General features: G+C 43.4%; 2 protein-coding genes across 5 annotated transcripts in view; one reads left to right on the top strand and one right to left on the bottom strand.

Moving 5' to 3' along the window:
* dnai7 (dynein axonemal intermediate chain 7) overlaps nt 1-7,721 on the top strand; it is a gene marked incomplete at its 5' end in the record, with an annotated part of 12,231 nt that extends 4,510 nt beyond the window's left edge. The window contains 9 exons of the mRNA XM_079494734.1: nt 203-361; nt 1,020-1,290; nt 1,548-1,644; nt 2,867-3,033; nt 4,583-4,766; nt 5,273-5,487; nt 5,655-5,813; nt 6,482-6,595; nt 7,406-7,721. Coding sequence (XP_079350860.1) covers nt 203-361; nt 1,020-1,290; nt 1,548-1,644; nt 2,867-3,033; nt 4,583-4,766; nt 5,273-5,487; nt 5,655-5,813; nt 6,482-6,595; nt 7,406-7,681 — 1,642 coding nt within the window. The 3' untranslated portion in view covers nt 7,682-7,721. The remainder of the gene's footprint in view (nt 1-202; nt 362-1,019; nt 1,291-1,547; nt 1,645-2,866; nt 3,034-4,582; nt 4,767-5,272; nt 5,488-5,654; nt 5,814-6,481; nt 6,596-7,405) is intronic.
* A 1,429-nt stretch (nt 7,722-9,150) lies between these two features.
* The window catches only part of lrmp (lymphoid-restricted membrane protein), a 47,516-nt gene continuing 34,166 nt past the window's right edge, over nt 9,151-22,500 (bottom strand). For 2 of the 4 annotated variants that reach the window (XM_079494328.1, XM_079494329.1), the window contains exons 24-39: nt 20,971-21,014; nt 20,677-20,756; nt 20,272-20,459; nt 19,466-19,550; nt 18,957-19,008; nt 18,803-18,830; nt 17,605-17,745; nt 16,349-16,483; nt 15,054-15,198; nt 14,812-14,855; nt 14,310-14,381; nt 13,913-13,968; nt 13,518-13,601; nt 11,806-11,928; nt 10,412-10,557; nt 9,151-10,129 (exon numbers count right to left, since the gene is read on the bottom strand). In XM_079494328.1, the coding sequence (XP_079350454.1) occupies nt 9,987-10,129; nt 10,412-10,557; nt 11,806-11,928; nt 13,518-13,601; nt 13,913-13,968; nt 14,310-14,381; nt 14,812-14,855; nt 15,054-15,198; nt 16,349-16,483; nt 17,605-17,745; nt 18,803-18,830; nt 18,957-19,008; nt 19,466-19,550; nt 20,272-20,459; nt 20,677-20,756; nt 20,971-21,014 (1,566 nt within the window). In that variant the 3' untranslated portion in view covers nt 9,151-9,986. The remainder of the gene's footprint in view (nt 10,130-10,411; nt 10,558-11,805; nt 11,929-13,517; nt 13,602-13,912; nt 13,969-14,309; nt 14,382-14,811; nt 14,856-15,053; nt 15,199-16,348; nt 16,484-17,604; nt 17,746-18,802; nt 18,831-18,956; nt 19,009-19,465; nt 19,551-20,271; nt 20,460-20,676; nt 20,757-20,970; nt 21,015-22,500) is intronic. The other 2 variants (XM_079494330.1, XM_079494331.1) reach the window with 2 other exon arrangements.

Below are 22,500 nucleotides of genomic sequence, written 5' to 3'. Positions count from 1 at the left end.
CGTTTGAGTGTGATATATTTGGGTAGCAATAACTCCTAGTTGACTTGAGAATTAAACGTACACAGTAGCTATAGTTTTCTAACCTCTCTAAGGTCCACCAACTAGACATTTCCAGTGTGTGGTCCAAAAGTGTAAGTAATGTGAAGTGTCATTGTCAATTGTCATTGCTCAATAACATCTCTATGCGTTGGTGTCCCATCAGGTTCACAGACATTCAGTTTGAGGATGTGGGTCTAGGGTTCGAGCTTCCCAAACAGCTGGCTGGGAGTGACATCGCTATCCGCATTCTTCACACCCGCTACGACCATCTGACGTCTCTGGCCCGTGTTAGACAACAGAGCATACATGCACCCATACACAGGTCTCCCTCTCACGCACGCACGCACGCAGAAAACGCACACACACACACACACACACACACACACACACACACACACACACACACACACACACACACACACACACACACACACACACACACACACTTTCTTCTGGCTATTTCGTCAGTAAGAACTACTCCTACTAATGTGGCTATTCCTACAGCTGCTACTAATCACGCAATCAGTCAACTCAACTCCCAGTATTAATATTACTAATACAAACAATCCTACTGTCACAACTGATATTGTAACCTCAGTATATTTTCAGTTGAAGCTTGTGTATAATATTAAAAGTTGCAATCTGCCACTTAATTAGTTAGAACGGAAATGTTATTTTAACTAATCTGTATGATAGAGTATGTTAATACAATATAACTAGCACATAATGCAGTGGTTGGCGGTGGTCTCCCTGCTCTTCCATTGAGACATTTAGACCCTGGTGTCAGCACTGTGTCAGAGTGTCAGCACTGCCTGAAGCTCATAAGCACAATATCTCCTCTAGACAAGCAGGGATTCCCTCTTCTATGAGTGGGAGATGCTTGGTCTCCCACACCAGGTTCGAATCCCAGGTAGGATATAACACTTTACAGCTTTAGACTCTCTGGTATTAAACTCCTTGTCTTTTTTTGGTCCCAGCAGGTCCCTTAGCGGGAGACAGGAGGCCGTCTTTCTGGAGACAGATTCACCCGAGCAGGAGGAAACGGGAGGAGAGGGGGAGATAACGGAGGGTGGAGAAAGCCCCACGCTGCCTAACGGGACAGACGAGGAGGTGCAGTCAGTCCGAGGAGCTGATGGACGGACGGTGACCGGGACAGACACGTCGGTGCCGTCAATCAGAGAGTCTGATGGACAGACGGTGAGCGGGACGGACGAGGAGGTTCAGTCACTGAGAGAGTCTGACGGACAGAAGGTAAGATGGAGAGGAATGGAATGCTGATGTATTTTTGCCACAGATCCCGAAAAAATATCTTTTGCAACATTTCAAGATTTTAAAATATACTGATTTTGATCCTACAATATATTAAATTCTACTGGGGACGCCCGGGAAACACCCTTGTAGGCTGTAGCCTAGATTAGCTTTTCATAAACTCACGTTTCTCCATCCACTAATACCGGTCTAATATGCAGCGATTGGCGTTTTCATTGTCGTTGTGCGTGCACCTCTAGCAGAGCACAGTGAGCCAGGCTTCGGTGAGGAGTGCTGGCCAGAAGCCCATAGAGGACTCGCAGGGCCCCATAGTGACACAGACAGACACAGTCTCAGGTGAGACACCCAGCATCAAGGCTTCCTGAATCCTGATACATTTTACACAACCTCCAGTAGCATACACGCACGCGCGCACATGCACACGCGCACACACACACACACACACACACACACACACACACACACACACACACACACACACACACACACACACACACACACACACACACACACACACACACACACACACACACACACACACACACACAGCCCACACTTTCAGGATGTATTAAAAATCAGTGGTGGAAAGTAACTAAGTACATTTACTTAAAGGGCCACTTCACCCTTTTTGCAACCAGACTAAGGCCTGGTTTCCAAGCATGATGTTTAGGATCACAAGAAACACTTTCCTGGGGTTTTTATGTGTTTTTTTGTTGATATTTTAGTCATGATGCCATGTTCATGACAAAAAAACTGTCATGATTGAAAATGTAGTCTCACTTCCTTCCTGGACTACAAACTCACACCTCCATGCAGCCTCCCCCCTCTCCACAAGGAGGGGAAGTGCACCAAAGCATTATAGGCATTGTAGCAATTCAGCAATCCAGCCAAACCCTAGTCAAACACACAGACTTTTTCTGGCCATAGGGTGCAAAATTCTAATTATGCTACTGTTATCTACTACTAATACTATTAACATTGAGTGACTGCAGTTTCTTCCAGCGGTGAAATGCCCCTTTAAGTACTGTAGGCTACTTAAATACAAATTTGAGGTATTTGTACTTTACTCGAGTATTTACGATTTCCAGTACTTCTACTTCTACTCCACTACATCTCAGAGGCAAATATTGTACTTTTACGCCACTGCATTTGTTTGAAAACTTTAGTTATTAGTTACTTTGTAGATTTAGAATATTATTACAAAACATATACAACAACTTCAACTCTATACTGTATATGTGGGCTATTTGAAAATAGCCGATCTACACGGCGATGCAACGCATTGTGAGCTTGTTGATCTGCTATTTAAAAAAATATGAGTATAGCCTACTATTACTTTTGGTACTGTAAATACTTTTTAACTTTTCCTCAAGTACATTTTGAAATCTTGCAACAGAGTATTTTTATATTGCAGTATTTGTACTGTAAGGAAGGAAGGATTTGTACTTTTACTTAATTAAAACATTTGAGTACTTTTTCCACCACTGCAAAAAAATCTAGCTCGCAGCTGCTCTGTCTCTCTCTCTCTCTCTCTCTCTCTCTCTCTCCCTCCTCCCAGGTGGGGGGGACTCGGGTCCTGACCTGCTGGAGCCATTGATTGACAGCTCCGACGGTGCACATGTGGTGGACTTGTTGCAGTACACACCCCTCGGCGGGATCTTCTACTGGGACGTGTTCTGCCTCCCGCCTCAGTCCAAACGGGTCAACGGCTGGGAAATCATACAGGTGAATACATAATACTAGAATGTGTCTATATAGACTAGCACTAAGTGGTGCTGGTTCTGCTGCATTTGTCCCAATAACTTCACCACATAAACACTAGCACCATCTACAAGCTCACGTCCAGGGACAAATTAGCCATTGGGCCAGTGGGGCCGTGGCCCAGGGGCCCTTGGCTCTCAGGTGCCCTTCGGGGAAATTAGACCGTGAGGTACTAGGTTTGACACCCTGAAAAGGGCTCCTGGGGCCCTTCATTGGCTGTTGATTTTGTTCAATTTAGGTTAAAAAGATGATAAAAACACGAAAATGTCGCGCACACGCGCGCTATGGGGGCCCTGCAAATATTACCGGCCCAGGGGCCCTCGTGGGGGTTAATCCGTCCCTGCTCACGTCGCGGCATGTTGTGAGCTTGTAGATCGGCTAGTTTGAAGATATCTATCTATAAATGCACCATGTCTCTGTAAGTCTGTACGTACAATACATGTGTACAGGCTGTAATCCACGTACTGTAACTCGACCGCCCCCACACAGACTTCAAATTCAACACACACGTTCCACAACCCCACAGGGAGTGCAGTGCCCGGTGTCGAGCCTCTGCCCGGGCTCTGGACAGGGCCCCTGCCCATGGTCCATATATGGAGCTGGTCTGTTGTTCTGACATCACACATACACTCCATATTTGGGCATGCCTGACACAGAACTCCATATATAGTATAGGAATAAAGGGACACAGAGAGACAGATCCAGAAATCTCCATATATGGGCATAAAAGGGACACAGACAGATGGGTGGAACGGACCGTACTCTGACACGGGTACAACGGGTATTATGTAAGAAAAATCTAATCCGCACATCAGGTAGCTATTTCTAAAGATTTATTAAAAGTGAGTGACAACATGCACCAAGGCTTATCCTCAGACTTCTGCTGAGTACAATACATATAGTACATGTTCTATATCTATAAATGCACCAAGTCTCTGTATGCACGTATGTGTGTACGTCTGTAATCCACGTAACTCGAAAACCATTCGCCCCACCGACTTCAAATTCGACACACGTGTTCCACACCCCCACAGGGAGTGCGGTGCCCATTGTCCAGTCCATAGCTGGTTATCCAGAACCAGCACAAAAGCCTCTACCTGGGATCTGGACCTGATCACCCCTATATCTCCATATATGGAGCTGGCCTGTTCTGACATCACAACACTTCATATTTGGGCATGCCTGACACAGAACTCCATATATAGGAATCAAGGGACACAGAGAGATAGATACAGAAATCTCCATATATGGGCATAAAGGGACACAGACAGATGGGTGGAACGGGTACTCTGACACGGGTACAACGGGTATTGCATAGCTGGGTGGGGCATGGATCTCCAACTTCCATCGTTACCGACTCTGTGCTCTACAGCCGGGTCTATTATACAAAAAGGAATGGACCAAGTACTGTATAGAGCTCTGTCAACTAATAATATAGGGTTTAAGTGGTTATGGTCAGGTGGTCCCTATCTCTCTCTCTCTCTCTCTCTCTCTCCTGCATGTTTTTCCCCAGCTGTTGGACATGGGGCTCCAGGTGTTCCCCTACACAACGGAGCAGTCTCAGCTCCAGGGCTCAGCCTCAGTGAACGTCGAGGACAGCGGCGTACTTACCTGTCCCCCCGTGGGGATGTCCGTCACGCTGCCTGACTCCGTTCTCTTCCTGGAACAGCCACATGTGGCCCGTTGGGACCCTGAAGGTAGGTGAGACAGACTGGGACTAGAGTAGAGTAAGATGAACACACGATGCAGGCAACAAAACTACTGTAAACATTTACTCTGAATTCTGAACCTTCACTAGATCGGTTCAAGTCAGATAATGAAATCGGGAGATATGTATGAGGTCATGAAAACTTAGTAGAGACTTGGATTGGTATAGTTACCATGCCATGATGTAACTCCAAATATTAAAGATATATATCTACAATAGTTTCTCCATTGATTATAAAGTAATAATCATTTTTAGAGGAGGAGGAGTCTCCAAGGTGATACAGGTGTCAAAGTCACTCTTTTTGCACATAAACAAATGCAAACAAAGCTGATTCTGCCAATGTATAAATGACAAGACACAGCATTCTGTTTGAATATCAATTTTGTGTTGATTTGACTGAATTAGGAAATTTATCCAGATCAGAATTTTTTATTATGTGTGGCAACCCAAACCTCTACCAAAGTATAATTTTTGCTTGAACTCTGTGTCTTCCAGGGAAGCAATGGAAGACAGATGGGATCAATGATATTTCCTACAAGGCGGAGGAGGACAAAATATCCTTTAAGATGGACTCCTTCCATGCCTTTGTGTTGATGCAGGACACTTATATCCACCTGCCCTTCCAGGGCTGGGAGCTGAGGCCACTGGGACAGGACTCGGTTCTGTTCACCATCAATACAGCCCTCATAGACCTCAGCATCACTGTCCAAGTAAAGAACAAACATCTGAAAGCGTCAGATTCTGTGTGACATTCTCAGTCAATAAGCATTATGTCTTTATAGTGAGATTGCATTTCTACGACTACCATCACAAAATAAAGGGTGAAAAGGATGGATTTCTGTCTTACACAGTGTCTGTCTGTCTGTCTGTCCAACAGGGTAACCAGTGTATGCTGCAGTCAGAGCAGGAGAAAGGCCTCTCTCACCTTGTAGGGAGATGGATGAATGGTCCAGCACTGCAGAAAGCCATGGTCAGCGCTGGGGTCAACATCTTTGTCAACGAGTACACTGACAAATACGTCAGTAGCTGTGCTAAGGTCTGTATCAACTGCAGAGGCCTGAAAACACATCTTTGTGTCATAACAAAGTCAACGCCATTGGACATTTTAAACTGAATATTTGAACTTGTTTATTCCTAATAATGTCTCGGTCTTCCCCTCCCAAAAGTGCAACTCGGGGCATGACTTGCGCTGCAATTTGTCGACACAACAGGAATGAAATTGTGTGATTGTGTTATTTACCGAGTGGACAAACTTGTGTCCATGTGCTGCAATTCTTTACTGTGTTACACAACACGGTTGGCAGCCCCCATCTAGCCCTTTGCATGCATCTGCTGAAATAGTTTGTTGTATGTTGTCATTTCACTGCCAACATGGTATTCACAGCCATCTAAACAGGAAAACAAGCTAAGCATGCAACCAGTCCATTTCCTCATTTTAAATTTGAGACCTCTCTTGTCTGTCTGTTCCTACTTCCTGAGATATATGTCTCTTATGTCAAGTTATTTAATTTGTTCAGTCAGTCGCACACATAATACTCTGCTATGCATACTGTAGCTGTGATCAGGGTACATTTCCTTAACACTCTGAACTGTGTCACCTGATCCTGTAAACAGTGTTGCAATGCAATGCTTGCAGTGAGGTAACGGGTTGCACATGATTGAGATTGGTGTTAAAATGAGCTGCGCTGGTCCTCTCCTCGACAGGACCCATTGATAGAGCATGCTGCTTATGAACAGATGGCCCTTCTCTCACCTGCCTACGCCTTCACATGGAGCCAATGGAATGCCAAGTGTGGGCCTGAGCATCTGGTTATGCAGGTACACAAGAGAACCACACTGAAATCCATTCCTGAGGATTAATTTAATTCAAAGGATCATGGACAACCATGGCCTTTACAGACACCCACACACAGGCATACGTGACATGGCAGTGCACACAGTGACATTTCTCTCAGAATGAGGAAAAGGGAAGTTGTGTTGTCTATTGTCTCAGACAAGATGTTAATCGATTGGAGCCAGATATGTGATTACCCAGCGGCTTAAAATGCTTGTTATCTGAGACGCCAAACTGCTATTTAAGAGCAAACAAACATTTTCACGTTTGGTTCACATTCCGTGCATGTTTAAGTGCCAGGGACGTTAAGACGAGCCCGATATCACTATGTACTGATTTCTTTTAAATGTTTTAATCCATGTTTTTGAAAACTGGTGATCAGGTTATGACATGCACATTACATGCACAATATAATGAAATTTTCTTTCTTTTATTTATAATGGGAAAAGTGGCACCCGGGACCAAAACTGGTGTCCACCCCCTGGCACCCAAAGAGTTTTAACGTCTATGAGCATTGTGCACTAGAGATGTTACGATATATTTGATTGATTATCAGAGCAATATTTACACAACCACCATATCAGGATCGGAGGCTAAGGACGATATATTTCAAATACATAAGCCAGCGGACCACGGCCATGATGTCCCTACGACTCAGACATAATAACCATAAACAACCCAAACCTCTAGTACAGTATATACTGTGTCATCATCATTTTTTAATCGATTAGTTTGATTAACTGCACCCTTACACACTAATCTCCCTCCTCTCCTATCTGAACTCTTGTCGCCAGGTATGCGAGCACCATGGTCCCTCGCAGGTGCCCAATGGCTCATGGAGCGTCTTCCTGCTGGGAGCTCAGAGGTGTCAGAAGCTGAAGATCAAGGAGAAGGATGAGTCCTTCTCTCCAGAGCTCCACCCCGACACAGAGTTCCATTCCACGTTTGTCCACATGCTGCGCGAGGACACCAGCATTGAGGGGGTGGAGAGGATACGGAAATCCCATTACCTGTTTGTTGACACAGTGCAGAGTCTAATTTGTGCCACCCGAACGCTTATTTATTCTTAACCACTTTCAACCTCTTCCCTATTTGTCGTCAGTATAGACGAAAATGTTCAAAGATTATATATATATATATATATATATATACACACACACACACACACACACATATATATATATATATATATATACACACACACACACATACATATATATATATATACATATACATATATTTTTAATAGCCTAACTACAAGTTCACAATGCATCGATTGAGCTTTTATATTGGCTATTTTTGTCACATGACTCCATTGCATGGCTAAACGTTCATGTGGTTATGAAAGCCATATTTTGTTTAGAAGTATAAAATGGGGCTTAACCACATGAACCCTCACATCTAAATGGGTTAAGAGGTCTGTACATTTATTGATTGATCAGTCATCATAATAAAAGGTGGTCATATGAGTATAGTATTGTAGTATCAATGTTATAAATGCCGCCCGCGATAAATGCGCTGAAAATCTTGACCCGTCCGCCCGCTCTTCCATGAGTTTCCCCATCTCCATACTCTCCCCCGAGTTGCAACAAGTAAATGAAAAGGCATAGTACATATATAGGCCCACCCTCCACCTAAAGGCGTACATGTCATTGATTAGCTTAAAGGACTACTTCACCACTTTTCAACCTATCTTCATATAATAGGTCCTCACTAATAATCATGAAAGAAATGGCGCAATTTTGTCTGTGTCTCATAGGAGGGCTGTGGGCAGTTTAGAAACAGTCTTCCAGTGACATCATCGATGGGGAATACAAGCTAATAAAAACTGCAGGATTTCTAGTCCTGAAAAGTCGCAATGCGAAAATGGAAGCCATCGTTCTCACGATAATGAAAATCGAAACATTTTTGTAAAAAAAAATCTTGTTTAAAAAATTAATCTGCCTAATGATGTCACTGGAAGACGGTTTCTAAACTGCCCACAGCCCTCCTATGAGACACAGACAGAGTAGAAAAAAAATAGTGCCATTTTATCATGATTATTAGTGAGGACCTATTATATGAAGATAGGTTGAAAAGTGGTGAAGTGGTCCTTTAAACCACGGACACTTACGGAAACTCTGTAAGACAATAGTAGAAGGAAATGATTTGTAATGTTCAACCTCTGGCACCCGGACATAAGCTCTTATGACACTGCCAACCTCTACACATCCATTTGTGGGTTGTGGATACATTTTTATGAGTCTCTTATTTTGTTTCCTACATCATGTCCCTATTATAGGGCAAACATTCAGCGAAAAGAGTAGATATACAAGCTTGTAGATTTGTCTTTTTCCAGTGGATTTGGTGTAGAGGGAGAAAAGGAGCAGACCAAGTACAGACCACTATGGGACCGTGGTCAACATAAGGTTTAAATGGTAAGCCAGTCAGATGACTGGATCGAGTAGGGGCTTCACACCGGCAAGGCTATAATAAACATTATATACACAAACATTATCTTAGAAGCATATTTGGTATTGTACCACACATAACAGACGGCTTTCTTTCTTAAAATAGTTTTATTTGTGCAAAGTTTTCAAAGCACCCTCTTTGGAACATACAAAAAGTGTATGAAGTTGAAAACGGTGGTCAACACAGCAAGAACCCAAAGAGGGACATATAAATGCTTTGGTGTTTAAGACTGTAACAACGTACATCCATAATAACAATGAAATAGGTATGCAACCAAAACATAAATAAAACTGAATTGCAAACAAAACAATAAAAAATAAACTTAAAATAGACATTTTATTACCATTGGGAAAAAATAAAAGGTTTTGCTTTGGAGCCAATGAGGGAAGAAGAGGAAGGTCATCCAGGTTAAAGAAGGCAGACAGTGACTCCAGAAATGTTTCTAAAGCAAAATGGCCAAATCTGGGCTGCAGGTCCATAAAATCCACACAGACCTGGGAGGCAACGGATCAGTTCAATGCTGCTGTGTCCATAAGACTGGTTCAAAATGTGCCAACAGTGAGTTCTGGTTTCAGTGCAGGTAGATGTCGCCAACGGCACCAAAAGACAAATATTCAGGATCACCCCAGCCTCTGCTGCCATATCTCCACTTCACACATACACACACAAATACACAATACAAACTAATTAAGCAAACGTGACGTGAACCATAAAGACCTCAAAAGAGTTGATTATCTCCCCAAGGCCTCCTCTGTGCCTTCTGACTGTCTGTCTGGTGGGTAGATGTCTTCAAGCACTGGTAAACCTCCAACAGCCTCTGCAGAGAAAATGACTCTTCCATCTTCATGAGTCCATCAAGCAGTGATCTGCAGAGGGCTGATGGATGAGGGCACCATCCACCTTGGGCCCAACGGGGGCAGGAGTCTAGATGGGGGGCTGTCCGTTGTGCCGGAGCCCCGTGTAGGGCCATAGCAGCTGCTGGATGGTCATCCATGAGTCCCCGGTCCCCACCGGAGACGCATCAGCTGCTGGCTGCATCACCAGGCTGGCCAGCAGTGCCAAGAGCCCTGCAGGGGTTTGACCACAACATTGTCCATTTACTGATTAGTTATTGAATCAGTAAATGTCGAGACTGGGGAACTCAAGAACATACTTGCAGTCAGTACATGCTCTGAATTACTTCACTGTTTACAGGATTACATTTCAAATGCCATGGCAAATGACATGGCTATAATTCTGGAGGTCATAATACAAGAATTATTATTTAAAATACTCCCCAACTAAAGGTCAGATAAAAAAAAATATATATATACACACACACACACACACACACTTAGACAAATGATTACCTGCCAGGACCACCACCAAGGCCAGCCACAACCACAAGCCCCTGCCGCTCCTGGCCACCGCAGCCCGGGAGGTGGTGGACAGACTCTGGGACAGAAACGGTGCCGTCACAGACTCTGTTGCAGTTAGACTGGGAGTGGGGCTCGGACTGGAGAGAGAAAGAGGGACGGAATTGGATTAGAACAGAACAGAGTGATGAGAGGGAGGAGGAATGAATGACAGAGGCGGCAGTTAAAAGAAGAGTGAATGAGTAATGAGTTTAGTAAGAACAATATTTTCATAGCCATGTTACCAAAAGTGACCACTTCTCATTAAACCACTTAAACATATGTCGTATGTCAAGTAGTGGAAATAGCCAATCTACAACGCCACAATGCAACATGTGAGATCTGCTAATTATTATAATGCGGACAGCACCGTAGTGCGAGCACATGGAATGGATTTAGTAGACATCAGTGCTGAATGTACGGTAGCCAGCTGCACAGGCGGAAGACAGTGTACTGTACATCTAACACTTTGAGCAGGAGTGCTGATCTGATTTCTACAGTAAATCAGTGCAATAGTTGCTAGCACTCCTTCTCTGCAAAGCTCTGGAAGGCCACATGACTGTATGGCTTTGAGATGAAACCAAAAAGCAATTCCCACTGTGGATTAGGCACCCTGCACACGTACATCATTACAAAGAGCTCATCCTGTCCTCTGAGAGGTTAAGGGAAAGAGGAAACCAGAAAATAAATAAGCACAGATGTTGTTAAGTAATAAGCAGAAGACACTGAACCAAAGTCGTCCCACAAAATACATACAGCAGAGTCCAAATGGAGTCGTTTAAACATGAGATGCCTTTACACTTATGCAATAAAATGGTGCAAGTTCAACACCGCCCTGCTACAAATCTATGCAAGTAAGTGCAAGACATCCTACAGTTTCAAAATAAAGCAACATTTTGTGACAACACACAGATCTCATGATACATAGGAGTTGCACCGTCATCATGACCAGAGAGATAGTGGAGGCCCAGGACCAAAGAAGAAACTAGCGCAGCCGAGAGCTCCATAATAAAAGACTTCTGTCATAGAGGTTCAACTAACCCACATAGCCTTTGTTTTACATAGATCTTGCTTTGTAACGCAGCCTAATTTGTGCTTCGGTGAAAAAGTATTGTGCAGCACAGACCAAAAATAAATAATGAAGAAAAAAAAAGACACTAAGCATAAATTAGGCTTACAATAAACATTATGCCCAAATTTCACATTGCAATTATTTGAACCTCTTCCTCCATATAAAGTATGCCGAGGACAGAATTCTTTCACTATGTGGCTAGTGTGTGTGTGTGTTGGGAATAAGGACGTGCTGCGGGCGGCAGGGCTAGCAGTCAGGAGGACGCGATGGGACTAACGTCTTGAGTGGCAGAATGAGGGAGGTGAGTTTGTTGCCCAGCTCTGAGAGGCTGGACCTCCTTTTCTGTACAACCGGTTTCTCCATCTGCTCATCATCCGACAGGGAGTCGCCGTAGGCCGTCCTGGGGAGGTGGGTGGGGAATGTGGGGAGGACCAGTTCACCATAATAACTCACGGTTCCAGTAAGCACAAACACTAAATCATGCATACACAACCACACATGCACACACACAGATGTTATCATACAGACACGCACACAGAGCATGCACACAAGATCACTCGCATGTGCACATGCATATGTATTATGTAACCACACACACACACACACCATTCAATCATTCCCATACAAACCAATGGATAATTGGTTTTGACATCTCAATTTGTGTGACTGTGGATTGATTGATCAGCTACAGAAGAGTTTTGCACAATTATGAACAATTACAGTAGTTAATTATATATATTTATCAAAGTAAAAGTAAAAACATTTAAATTTGGAGAGCTTCATTAAACTAATATTGTACCATTTTGATGTTGACAAAACAGGTGGCCAAAACATATCAAAGTGATGACTCCCTCTATGGAGGCTTAAAAAAAAATGTATAGTCATATTGGTACTTTTCCACCGTATGGTTGAAACTTCAAACCCTCTATTGGGTTTCCACTAGTAGTACTGCGAGCCACTGGACCAATCCACGCCAAATGTCTTGTGCACACTGCCACAGGAGGCCAAGGAAATACAAACATTTTATACATAGTGTTAATGTTTGTGTGTGCGAATATTTTACATCTTATGAATTCATAAATATCAGATCCACAATATGACATCAACATGACATCAGAGATTCCAGAGGGAAGCCATGCTGTTAATAGACCCCATCTTGTTTGACCCTAACCCTTTACCAGAAGGTGATGAGAAAACACTACAGACTACTAATTGGTCAGAGAGAGTCTTCACTAGCGTCATTGCATACTATATAGGGCTATAAGCAACTAGTCGACTATTCAACTAGTCGACTAGTAAATCCACCAGTTGATCTTGTTGGTAAAATTGCCATTTTTGTAGGCCTCAAGATCAGCTAGATTATAGTTAGTCACCAATGTACAGTTTTTAAATGTACAAATATTGTTTAAAAAAAAGGCAACTAGTCAACTAGTAAAAATCACTAGAAGTGAAAGCCCTAATACTATACTGTATTGAAGCTCCACAATACTGTTAGCAAACTTTTAAACTACCAGTAGCCAATGTGAAATTAATCAATATTGAGCTACTGTATGGTGTATTTCTTGCCTAAAATGTTATTAGAAACGTTTTTTGTTGGAGTGGATACAGAGATCTGGAAATCACTATGATGACCAGCTCCTGTACATCAAGGGATAACTATCCACAGTGGATAGTCGGTACCATGCAGTGGAAACGCACCATGTGGAACACGTTCAAAGAGGGTGTCGTCTTTTGATAGACACTGGACATGCCCAAACCTTGGACCAGGTGCACAAAACATGGCCCGACTGCTCGTTTGATATCATTGGCGTGACCAGCGACCACTCTTAAGACATTGGACATGGCAGTGTGTGTGGGACACACGGAGACAACCCCACATAGGGGAGGGCCATCTTTATGCACCCGGGTCCACTGAAATGTACGTGTGCAGGGTGGAACACAGACATGAGTGGTCAACATTGCTCTCTCTTCTTCTCGGCCATCTCTTACCCCCCCATAGTTGTCATGAGTGACGGCTCCTCCATAGCACCAGAGCTAACATAGCGCTTTAGCGGGGGCCGCACTGTGCTCTTCCTAGATGGCGCCATATCACATACATAGGAGCAGACGGGAACAACAACCCCATCATGTAATGCCAATTAAAAAAAAAAAACACACACACAACTGCGGCCAATGACTTCAGTCGACAAGTGTGTGACACACACACACACACACACACACACACACACACACACACACACACACACACACACACACACACACACACACACACACACACACACACACACACACACACACACACACACACACACACACACACACACACACACACACACACACACACACACACACACACACACACACACACACACACAAAGACCTACCAGGGGGATCTGCGGGTCAGTCTCTCTCCATCATCTGTGGTATCTTGTGTTTTGCCCTGGAAATTCAAATGTATGTGAGCTGTGACCAGTAAACAAGACACAGGCTTTAATGATCAGCTGGACAACCTTCAACAGTGACAACCATTGATTTATCAATGCTCGTATTAGCATTTGCTGTTTAGAACAGGAATAAGCCACAGTACACAGTTCGTTTCAGTTGTAGTAACACTGCTGAGCTTGACAACCTCAAACATCCAAAGATTAGTTTAGTTTATACTTGCAGATGTAAAAATAAGGTCTGACTAGGCGCCATGAAACATTTCTTTAAACACAGAAGGACCTCAGAAGCTTTCAAATATAAAATGACAATTTTCAATGCTAGGCATGCCAGTGTTACCATGTCAAAGTGCATGGAGCTTCCAGGGGAGCGGGGAATGGCTGCTATGCTGACCCGCCGGGTAGAAGATGACTACAGGGACAGACAAGAACAACAAAACAATCATCTGTGGAGAGCACGACTGATACATATATCGGTTTGGCCATTATTTTACTATTTTGAAGCCACTTACGCAGCTGACATGTCCCAGCCAACGGGTTACTGTATATAAACGTTTAAATGTGATGATATTGAATTTTGTTATTTTCCATGTCATGTTTATGAAGTGATTGCACAGGGCCCGAATGGAAACAAGACCACAACTTACTTTTAGACCAAGTGTTTGACTGTACTCTGTTGCTGTTTTTACATTTCTGTCCAATATACTATTCAATCAAACAAACAATCAAATGTAGCTGGTCTAAAAGCATATACATGTAGACCTTGTGGCAACAGGCTCTAATTATTATGCATCAAATCTCAAGCTAGAAAAGTTTATAACAATCTTAAATCTATGCCACACCTTGTAGTACTGTGATGGTGACGGCTTCTTCCCCCGGAAGTCATCTGGAGAAGAGGAAAAAACATTTGTCGGTACGTATGCACAGTAACATAATACTGAGGTATTTTGTTACTGTGGCAATGGCAAATTACGTGGGTGACTTCATCATCATGCATATTCATTGTGATGAAAGGCGCCCCTCACTTCACACAAGTGTGATTTTTTAAAGTACCTATACTGTATATATGTGAGGCCACCTTTACCTTGACTGTGTGAACCGAAGGACCTCTCGCTCAGCATGAGGCTCTCTCGGAGTTCCAGCAGTTCGGCGTGCTCCTTGGTGTACGTCCTCCTCAGGTTATCCACGTGTTGAATCATCACCTCCACCGCCTTCCCAATACGACTCTCCTGAGGATCAACGACAACAACAATACTGTAGGTGAGTTTCATCACCTCCAATGACTTCCCTAACCCCAACACCGGGAAAATAAATCTACAGTATGGCACATTTACATGAGGTTCATACCAAAATGCCTGAAACATTAAAAAATTGAATGAAACTAGGTGGAACCAAACGGTATACGAGATACCAAGAGTCAAAGGTTGTGGCAAGATTTATTTAATTTTATTTATTTCTCTTTGGAATGAGCCAGGCAGGCTCAATCCAAACTGTCAATGGTTGTGTGTTATAAAAGAAAATATGAAAAATCTACTACTGTGGAAGGGTTATCATATATTATTTACGTATATTGATCGAATACCGAACTACTCGCCCCTTTACCAACTCGCCCCAGGCGCGGCCTGGGTATTCCTAAAGTAACCTAAATAAATTATGCTTAAACGGTTAAACCTAACCTAATTCCTAACCTCAGTAAAACTATGCCTAAACCTAACCCTATACCTAAACGTAACCCCAGTATAACCCTAAACTTATTTCTAACCTTATTCTCAGTAAAAACAAAATAAAGAATACAAGAACCGTCAGTCCGAGTGGTCGGCGGAAAAATCGAGGGGCGAGATGGTTTAGGGGCGACCGTACCTGATACCTATTGATCCTATCAACAATTTAATATAGTTATGCCCACTCAATTCATAATTAACGTTACAATTTTGGAGGTCTGGCTCATGGACTACGAACCAAAAAGAACTGAAACGGTTCCCAACCAGTGGAAAAGGGGCCACAGTGTGCGAATGCATACATATACTGTAGTGTACAATACATAAACATACAGTACACCCACACAGTCCCACCTGGTGAATGCATACATATACCGTAGTGTACAATACATAAACATACAGTACACCCACACAGTCCCACCTGGTGAATGCATACATACTGTACAATACATAAACATACAGTACACCCACACAGTCCCACCTGGTGAATGCATACATACTGTACAATACATAAACATACAGTACACCCACACAGTCCCACCTGGTGAATGCATACATACTGTACAATACATAAACATACAGTACACCCACACAGTCCCACCTGGTGAATGCATACATACTGTACAATACATAAACATACAGTACACCCACACAGTCCCACCTGGTGAATGGCTCCCAGCATCTCAGAACGGCTGGACACCCTGGTCATGGACTGGATGAGTATGTTCAGGTTCTTCTGGAGTCTCTGGATGATCTCCATTGACTGGTTATCGTCTTCACACAGTGGGGTCAGTGCCTGGAATATGAGATAGAGAGTGAGAGCACATTACTTGTCATCGATAACAGGCCTTACGGTTCCCATCGACCGATCTACCGGCCATACTACCCCTGAGCCAACGTCTGTATGTATGCATCCATCGATGTATGCCATTATGGCTTATGCCACTACATGTACGTGCACGATGCCACAAAACAGAATCCGGTTCTGGTATTAGCCTTTACTGGTTTACCAACTGTTTACTGACTATAGTTGGTAAACCGGTAAAATAATTGTCTATTTCCTCAAGTAGTTTATTTTACATTAAAGGTCACAACAAGACCGGTTCTATCCTAGAGCAATTTCTTTCAGCTGTGAATTGTTTTGCATGTGCACATGTCAGGGTGTTCCTGATAACATTGTTACACGTACTGTATGTCCAATCAGTCAATACAAACAACTACTACTACTAAAAGCCAGGTATATTTTAATGAATACAATTGTATTCACCGTTTTTAAATCTACAAGCCAGGCACATTTTAATGAATAACATTTTATTTTAACCGATCTGTATGGCAGAGTATGTTAACACCCTGAACGCCCGGGGTTATTTAATCCATTAAATCATAGCGCCCAGCGATTTATAGCAGCAGAGCACTTTTACCTGACGGACCGGATGTTATCCCGGATGTGGCTGAAGCACCTAGATGTAGCCAAAACACTCTAGAGGCGATAGACAACAACGGGAGGTATGATCAATTCTACCGCGACTAGCGACGGACCGCGGTGGGCCGTCTAACACATAATCTTTGCTTAGAATTGGACGGGATGATTTAGTTACGTTTTAAGATTTTTGGTCTCGTCGGCTAAACAGGGGGGGGAACATTTTCGATGACGTCCCACTGTTGCGCAACATCGAATGTTGCGCAACAGACGCTCCCAGCCTGTGGAGCCATGCAATCGGTTTTGATATCAATAATCTCCGTCCTTTTGATCAATCTTCGTCCTGGCGGCTTGGCGTTACTAATTAAAAAGACATTGTTTACAATGTCAATAAATATATGTGAAGCAGACAGTGCAGCGTATTGGACATTATTATTATTAGTAGTAGTAGTATTTCACAGACACACAGACACATAGACACACACACACACACCTACCTGCAGTAAGCCCTGACAGCTGGAGATCTCCTTGCGGACATTATCCTCAGCCAGGTCACGAGACCTCTCCTCTAGACGCAGCCTCTTCTCCAGGGTGAACATGTCACACTTGAAGCCCAGAGACAGACGCTGGAAGTCCGTCTGACCAAACAAAACAAAACACATTCTGTAAATGACAGCCATTGTTGTAAGCATACAGTGCGTTGAATTATTGTATGCAGCTAGCAGAGGACTGAAGTACTGTTGCTTGAAAATGAACCGAGACATTTACTCAAGTCTGTGATTTCCATTGCTTGGACCACTTTCCACCTTTCACTTTCCATTTACATTACAATGTAAATGTAATGAAAATAGCCAGTCTACAAGATCACAACGGGTCGCATCGCAACGCATCATTTTAGGCATATAGCAGATGCTCTTAATCCAGAGCCATTTACAGTAAGCAAGGACAGCACAAGGTACATACAGTATGCATAGAAATAGATGATGGTTCTAGATTACTAAGAGTAGAATATCTGAAAACAAAATCAATAGTCTGTACATTGAAACTACACACACTATACCATAGGATGCCAGGTCAACAATGACCTGACATCTGTCTATATAACAATAACATGCTGCATAAGCAGACACAAGGCAGCAAGCAGACTACTAGAGTTCTCAAATTCTGCCCAAACCCGACCAGGCACGACGTTTCAGGGCCGGGTATAAAATGTATGCTAAAAAGATATATATATATATATATATGTATCTATTATGAAGATGGTACTGATTAGGGGTTTCAATTTTACTCTGATAGTTCTCAAATTCTGTCCAAACCCGACCCCACCCGATGTTTTAGGGCCGGATCGGGCCTAAAAGGTACACTAATTAGTCGGGCCGGGCCTCGTGCCGGACCACTTGGGGCTGGGCCTTAATTTTCAGGCCCGTTGAGAACTCTACAGACTACCCACTGCACTGTGATTGGTGAAAATGTGATAGTGAACACCAGATGGCGACGCAGGGCTTTGCAGGCTTACTTTTTACAATAATTGTATTGCCTTTTTTGCTGCATTAGATTAAAAAGCTAGATTTGGCTAAATATAAATGGCAAAATATAATTTCAAGTGTATTGATCAGCCTATATGTGCTTAAATCAAAATAAAACTACACAGACAGGTTGGGCGTACACTCAAAAGTAAATGCATACCATACATACCTCAATCTCCTTATCATTGGCCGACAAGCTGCAGAGAGAGAGAGAGAGAGAGAGAGAGAGAGAATGTGGCGACAGGAGCATAGATACAATCAGCATGTGTTTTTATTTTTACATCAATTAGTCTGAATAAAACCATCAAAGTTTCTTCAGTTACCCAGTCTTGTCTTCTCTGTCACTGCCGGCGTCAGAAATCACAGACGTCTCGACTAGGCAAAGAGATGAGATGATCGACTGGTTTAGCAGGGTCAATTAAAAACCAGTTCAATGTCTATAGGAGGCATTACAATTCAAATACTAATTGCCCACCATTTGGAAGGATATTACACCTCTAAAGTACCTTACCTCTAAAGTAAACCACTGCTGACATGAGAAGTAGAGCTTAGAGTACTATTCTAGGGTACTACTACGTGTACATAGGGTACTATATACGGTACAGTATAATACTGACTATGATTACGCTACTATTCTCTCCAACCCTGTGAATCTATCTGATGAATGCATCAGTAAGCAGGAACTGGGGGTGGTAATGAAGGACTGGCGTGGCATTGTGAAATCCATTATCTTGACCGCGGTCGAAAAACGATGATGAATCTAACATTTTCACAAACGGGAAAGCATCTTGGAATGAAACTTTATTTCATTTTCCACACGAAACAAACTCACCTTCCTTCTCGGAGGCGGCGCCGACCTCACTCGGGTGGCCCTGCACCCTGTGCTCCTCAATGGCCTCCATGCTCTGAGACAGCTCCTGCAGGACGGGCGCAAATGTTAATCTTTCTCCCATCACTTCATTTCTCTCCCCACGCCCTCTCTCTGAAACAGTAATCCATCCAATCGTTTATCGTCAATCTCTGTCCATGATGCCTTCTTCGTCATTCACACTGTGGTAAGTTAGTTCTATAGTTTTCTACCCATCAGAGCACAGCGTGGTGCTCCATTCTCGCTAACCTGTCCCGTACCTCGATCCCAAGACGCCAGGATAAACTCAAATCTGTAACTATGCCCTCTCCAACTCTCTCTCTCGCTTTCTCTTTCGTGCGCACACAGACACACACACACACACACACACACACACACACACACACACACAGACACACACACACAGTGACGAGGCCGGACAGACTGCATTTTCTCATAAATTAAAAGCACCAATTGCACAATCACACCATTGAGAAATACAAAATCAGATCTGTTCCTTTTTACAATGACTCATCGTAAAATGTCTTCACACATAGCCCTCCATCATAGTAGCCAGTCATGTTAAGAATGACTATTGACCATAAAACCACGTGAACTGCATTTAAAAAAAAATAGCAAAAATATCCTCACAAGAGCTTGCAGGTCTGCAATTTACGTCTATATTCACATGCCCAATATACTAGGGACGCCAGGGTTACAGTGGTTAATAAGGGGAATTAAATAATTCAACCTTCAAGCTAAGAAGAAAACAAGACAAACGCAGTACTTACCAGCTCTCTTTTAAATTTGCCACGCAAGGAGAGTGGGTCCAATTTGGCCCCTGGAGACACCGGTCCACCTAGAGCACTGTCATCTGCTTGGCTGGGGTCAGAGAGCGTGACCCCAGCTTCACTGGAGCCCAAACCCATCGCAGAATCCGGAGAGCCACCATCGGGGAGAGTTCCAAGGATTTCTGTTCCTGGAAGATGATTCAATTATCAGTTGATGCAATTACAATCTCTTCACTCCCATCTAGACATGGAGCCAGAAAACAACAACACTTGTTCATCTCTCCCTGTGTGTGTGTGTGTGTCTCAGCACATGCCACGTTCAATTCTCACACACCCCACACACACACACACACACACACACACACACACACACACACACACACACACACACACACACACAAGTACCTGCCATGGTGACCTCAGTTGAATGTGCCTGAGCTTGATCCTGTACACCCTCCTCTTCCTCCTCCAATACAGGCAGCAGGCTGGGTGCAGACGAGCACACACAAACACGCCGACAAAAAAACATGAGAAATTCAACTTTTCCATTTAGGCCACTCCCATTCTATTTTAACAAGGTGTTCTGTTCAGTGATTCTGTGCATGACTGTCCGCAAGCAGAACGCTTAACAGAACTGGAACCACATCCTGCAGTGCATTATGGGAGCTGTAAGAACTAATCAGTAAGACAGACACTCACCTGTCCTCCACCACTGCTTTAGCTGCCGAGGTCTGGCTCAGACTCTGAGATAGAGAGAGAATGAGGTGTGAGAAAAAGACATGTGGCTTTGTGAAACATCAGAGGAAATGGTCAATGATTAAAGACACCCCCCCACACACACACACACACACACACACACACACACACACACACACACACACACACACACACACACACACACACACACACACACACACACACACACACACACACACACACACACACACACACACACACACACACACACACACACACACACACACACACACACACACACACACACACACACACACACACACACACACACACACACACACACACACACACACACACACCCACCCCCCCCCCCCCCCCCAGTACCTGTTCCATAGCAGTGAACCGCTACCCAAGCCCTGCAGAATTCTGATGAGGTGGATAGAGACGATTTCTTATATAATGTGCTGGTCGGTTGAGAGCCCTACAATTGTGTGTGTGTGTGTGTGTTCGTTCTGTTAAGGGTGCTCAGAGAACACATCAACACTGGCATGGTGCCGAGTACTGGAGGCGGACTAACACAGGTTCACGGACGTGCGCACGCCACACACAAAAACGCTGCCATGTGAGCTCAGATCCAAAATACTGGGATATTGTAAAATACAACCATGACACTGCTCAAAATAGGACCCCTGTTTATCGACTTTTTTATAATTACAACATCTGACCTACCCCTGACAATAAGAGATTGTCTGTCATTTCCATCCTTTAAGTACAATCTAAAAAAATGTTACTCGACAACCAAAAACGTCCAAACCTGTGACCATGTATAGTCTAATGCACCTTGACAGCATATCCTATATTACTTGAAAGCAACGATGCACTTTATGCACAAGTTACTTAACTTATCATTCTGTACTGCCCTTTAAAAACGCTGCTAAACTATATAGATGCACCTTTTACCTTGTACACTGTATGCATGTTTTTATGCTTTTATGTGTGCTTCACTGCCTGTCTGTTTTGGTTATTTTGTGTGGGGACTGCGGATGAAATTGATTTTAATGCAACAAAATTACTAGACTCCTGAAAGAAACTCCTTATAATTTACAGCAGACTGTCACCACAGTTCTGCCTCTTAATCTGTATTCACTATTCATTAGAAGGATGTGAATTTTTCTTCATCTGGCCAGCAATCTGTTCGACGGAACGGGCATGTGTTTGTCCACAGCCATAAGACCGTGGACAACTTTCATCTTGGCTCTCTCACCAAACTATTCCTCACTAAGGTGGCAGTCGGCTGAGGCAACAGCCAGGGGCGGAGCTAGATCTCAACTAGGTCAGTGGCTTAGCCCCAGGGCCTAGGGTGGTAAGGGGAAAAAAAGGTTTCACACTTAATTGATGTAAAATCACTCAAGAGTCTAATCAGCAGCCCGTTTATGTCACTGTTCAGATTATGATGCAGAAGCCATGCATCTCCAATGACATCTATAATTAACAAAATGAGTATAAATAAAGACATTTCTGGCAAAATTTCTC

This window comes from Electrona antarctica (genome assembly GCF_951216825.1).
Source record: "Electrona antarctica genome assembly, chromosome: 23".
NCBI lineage: Eukaryota > Metazoa > Chordata > Actinopteri > Myctophiformes > Myctophidae > Electrona > Electrona antarctica.
This window is presented reverse-complemented; position numbering and strand designations above follow the sequence as displayed.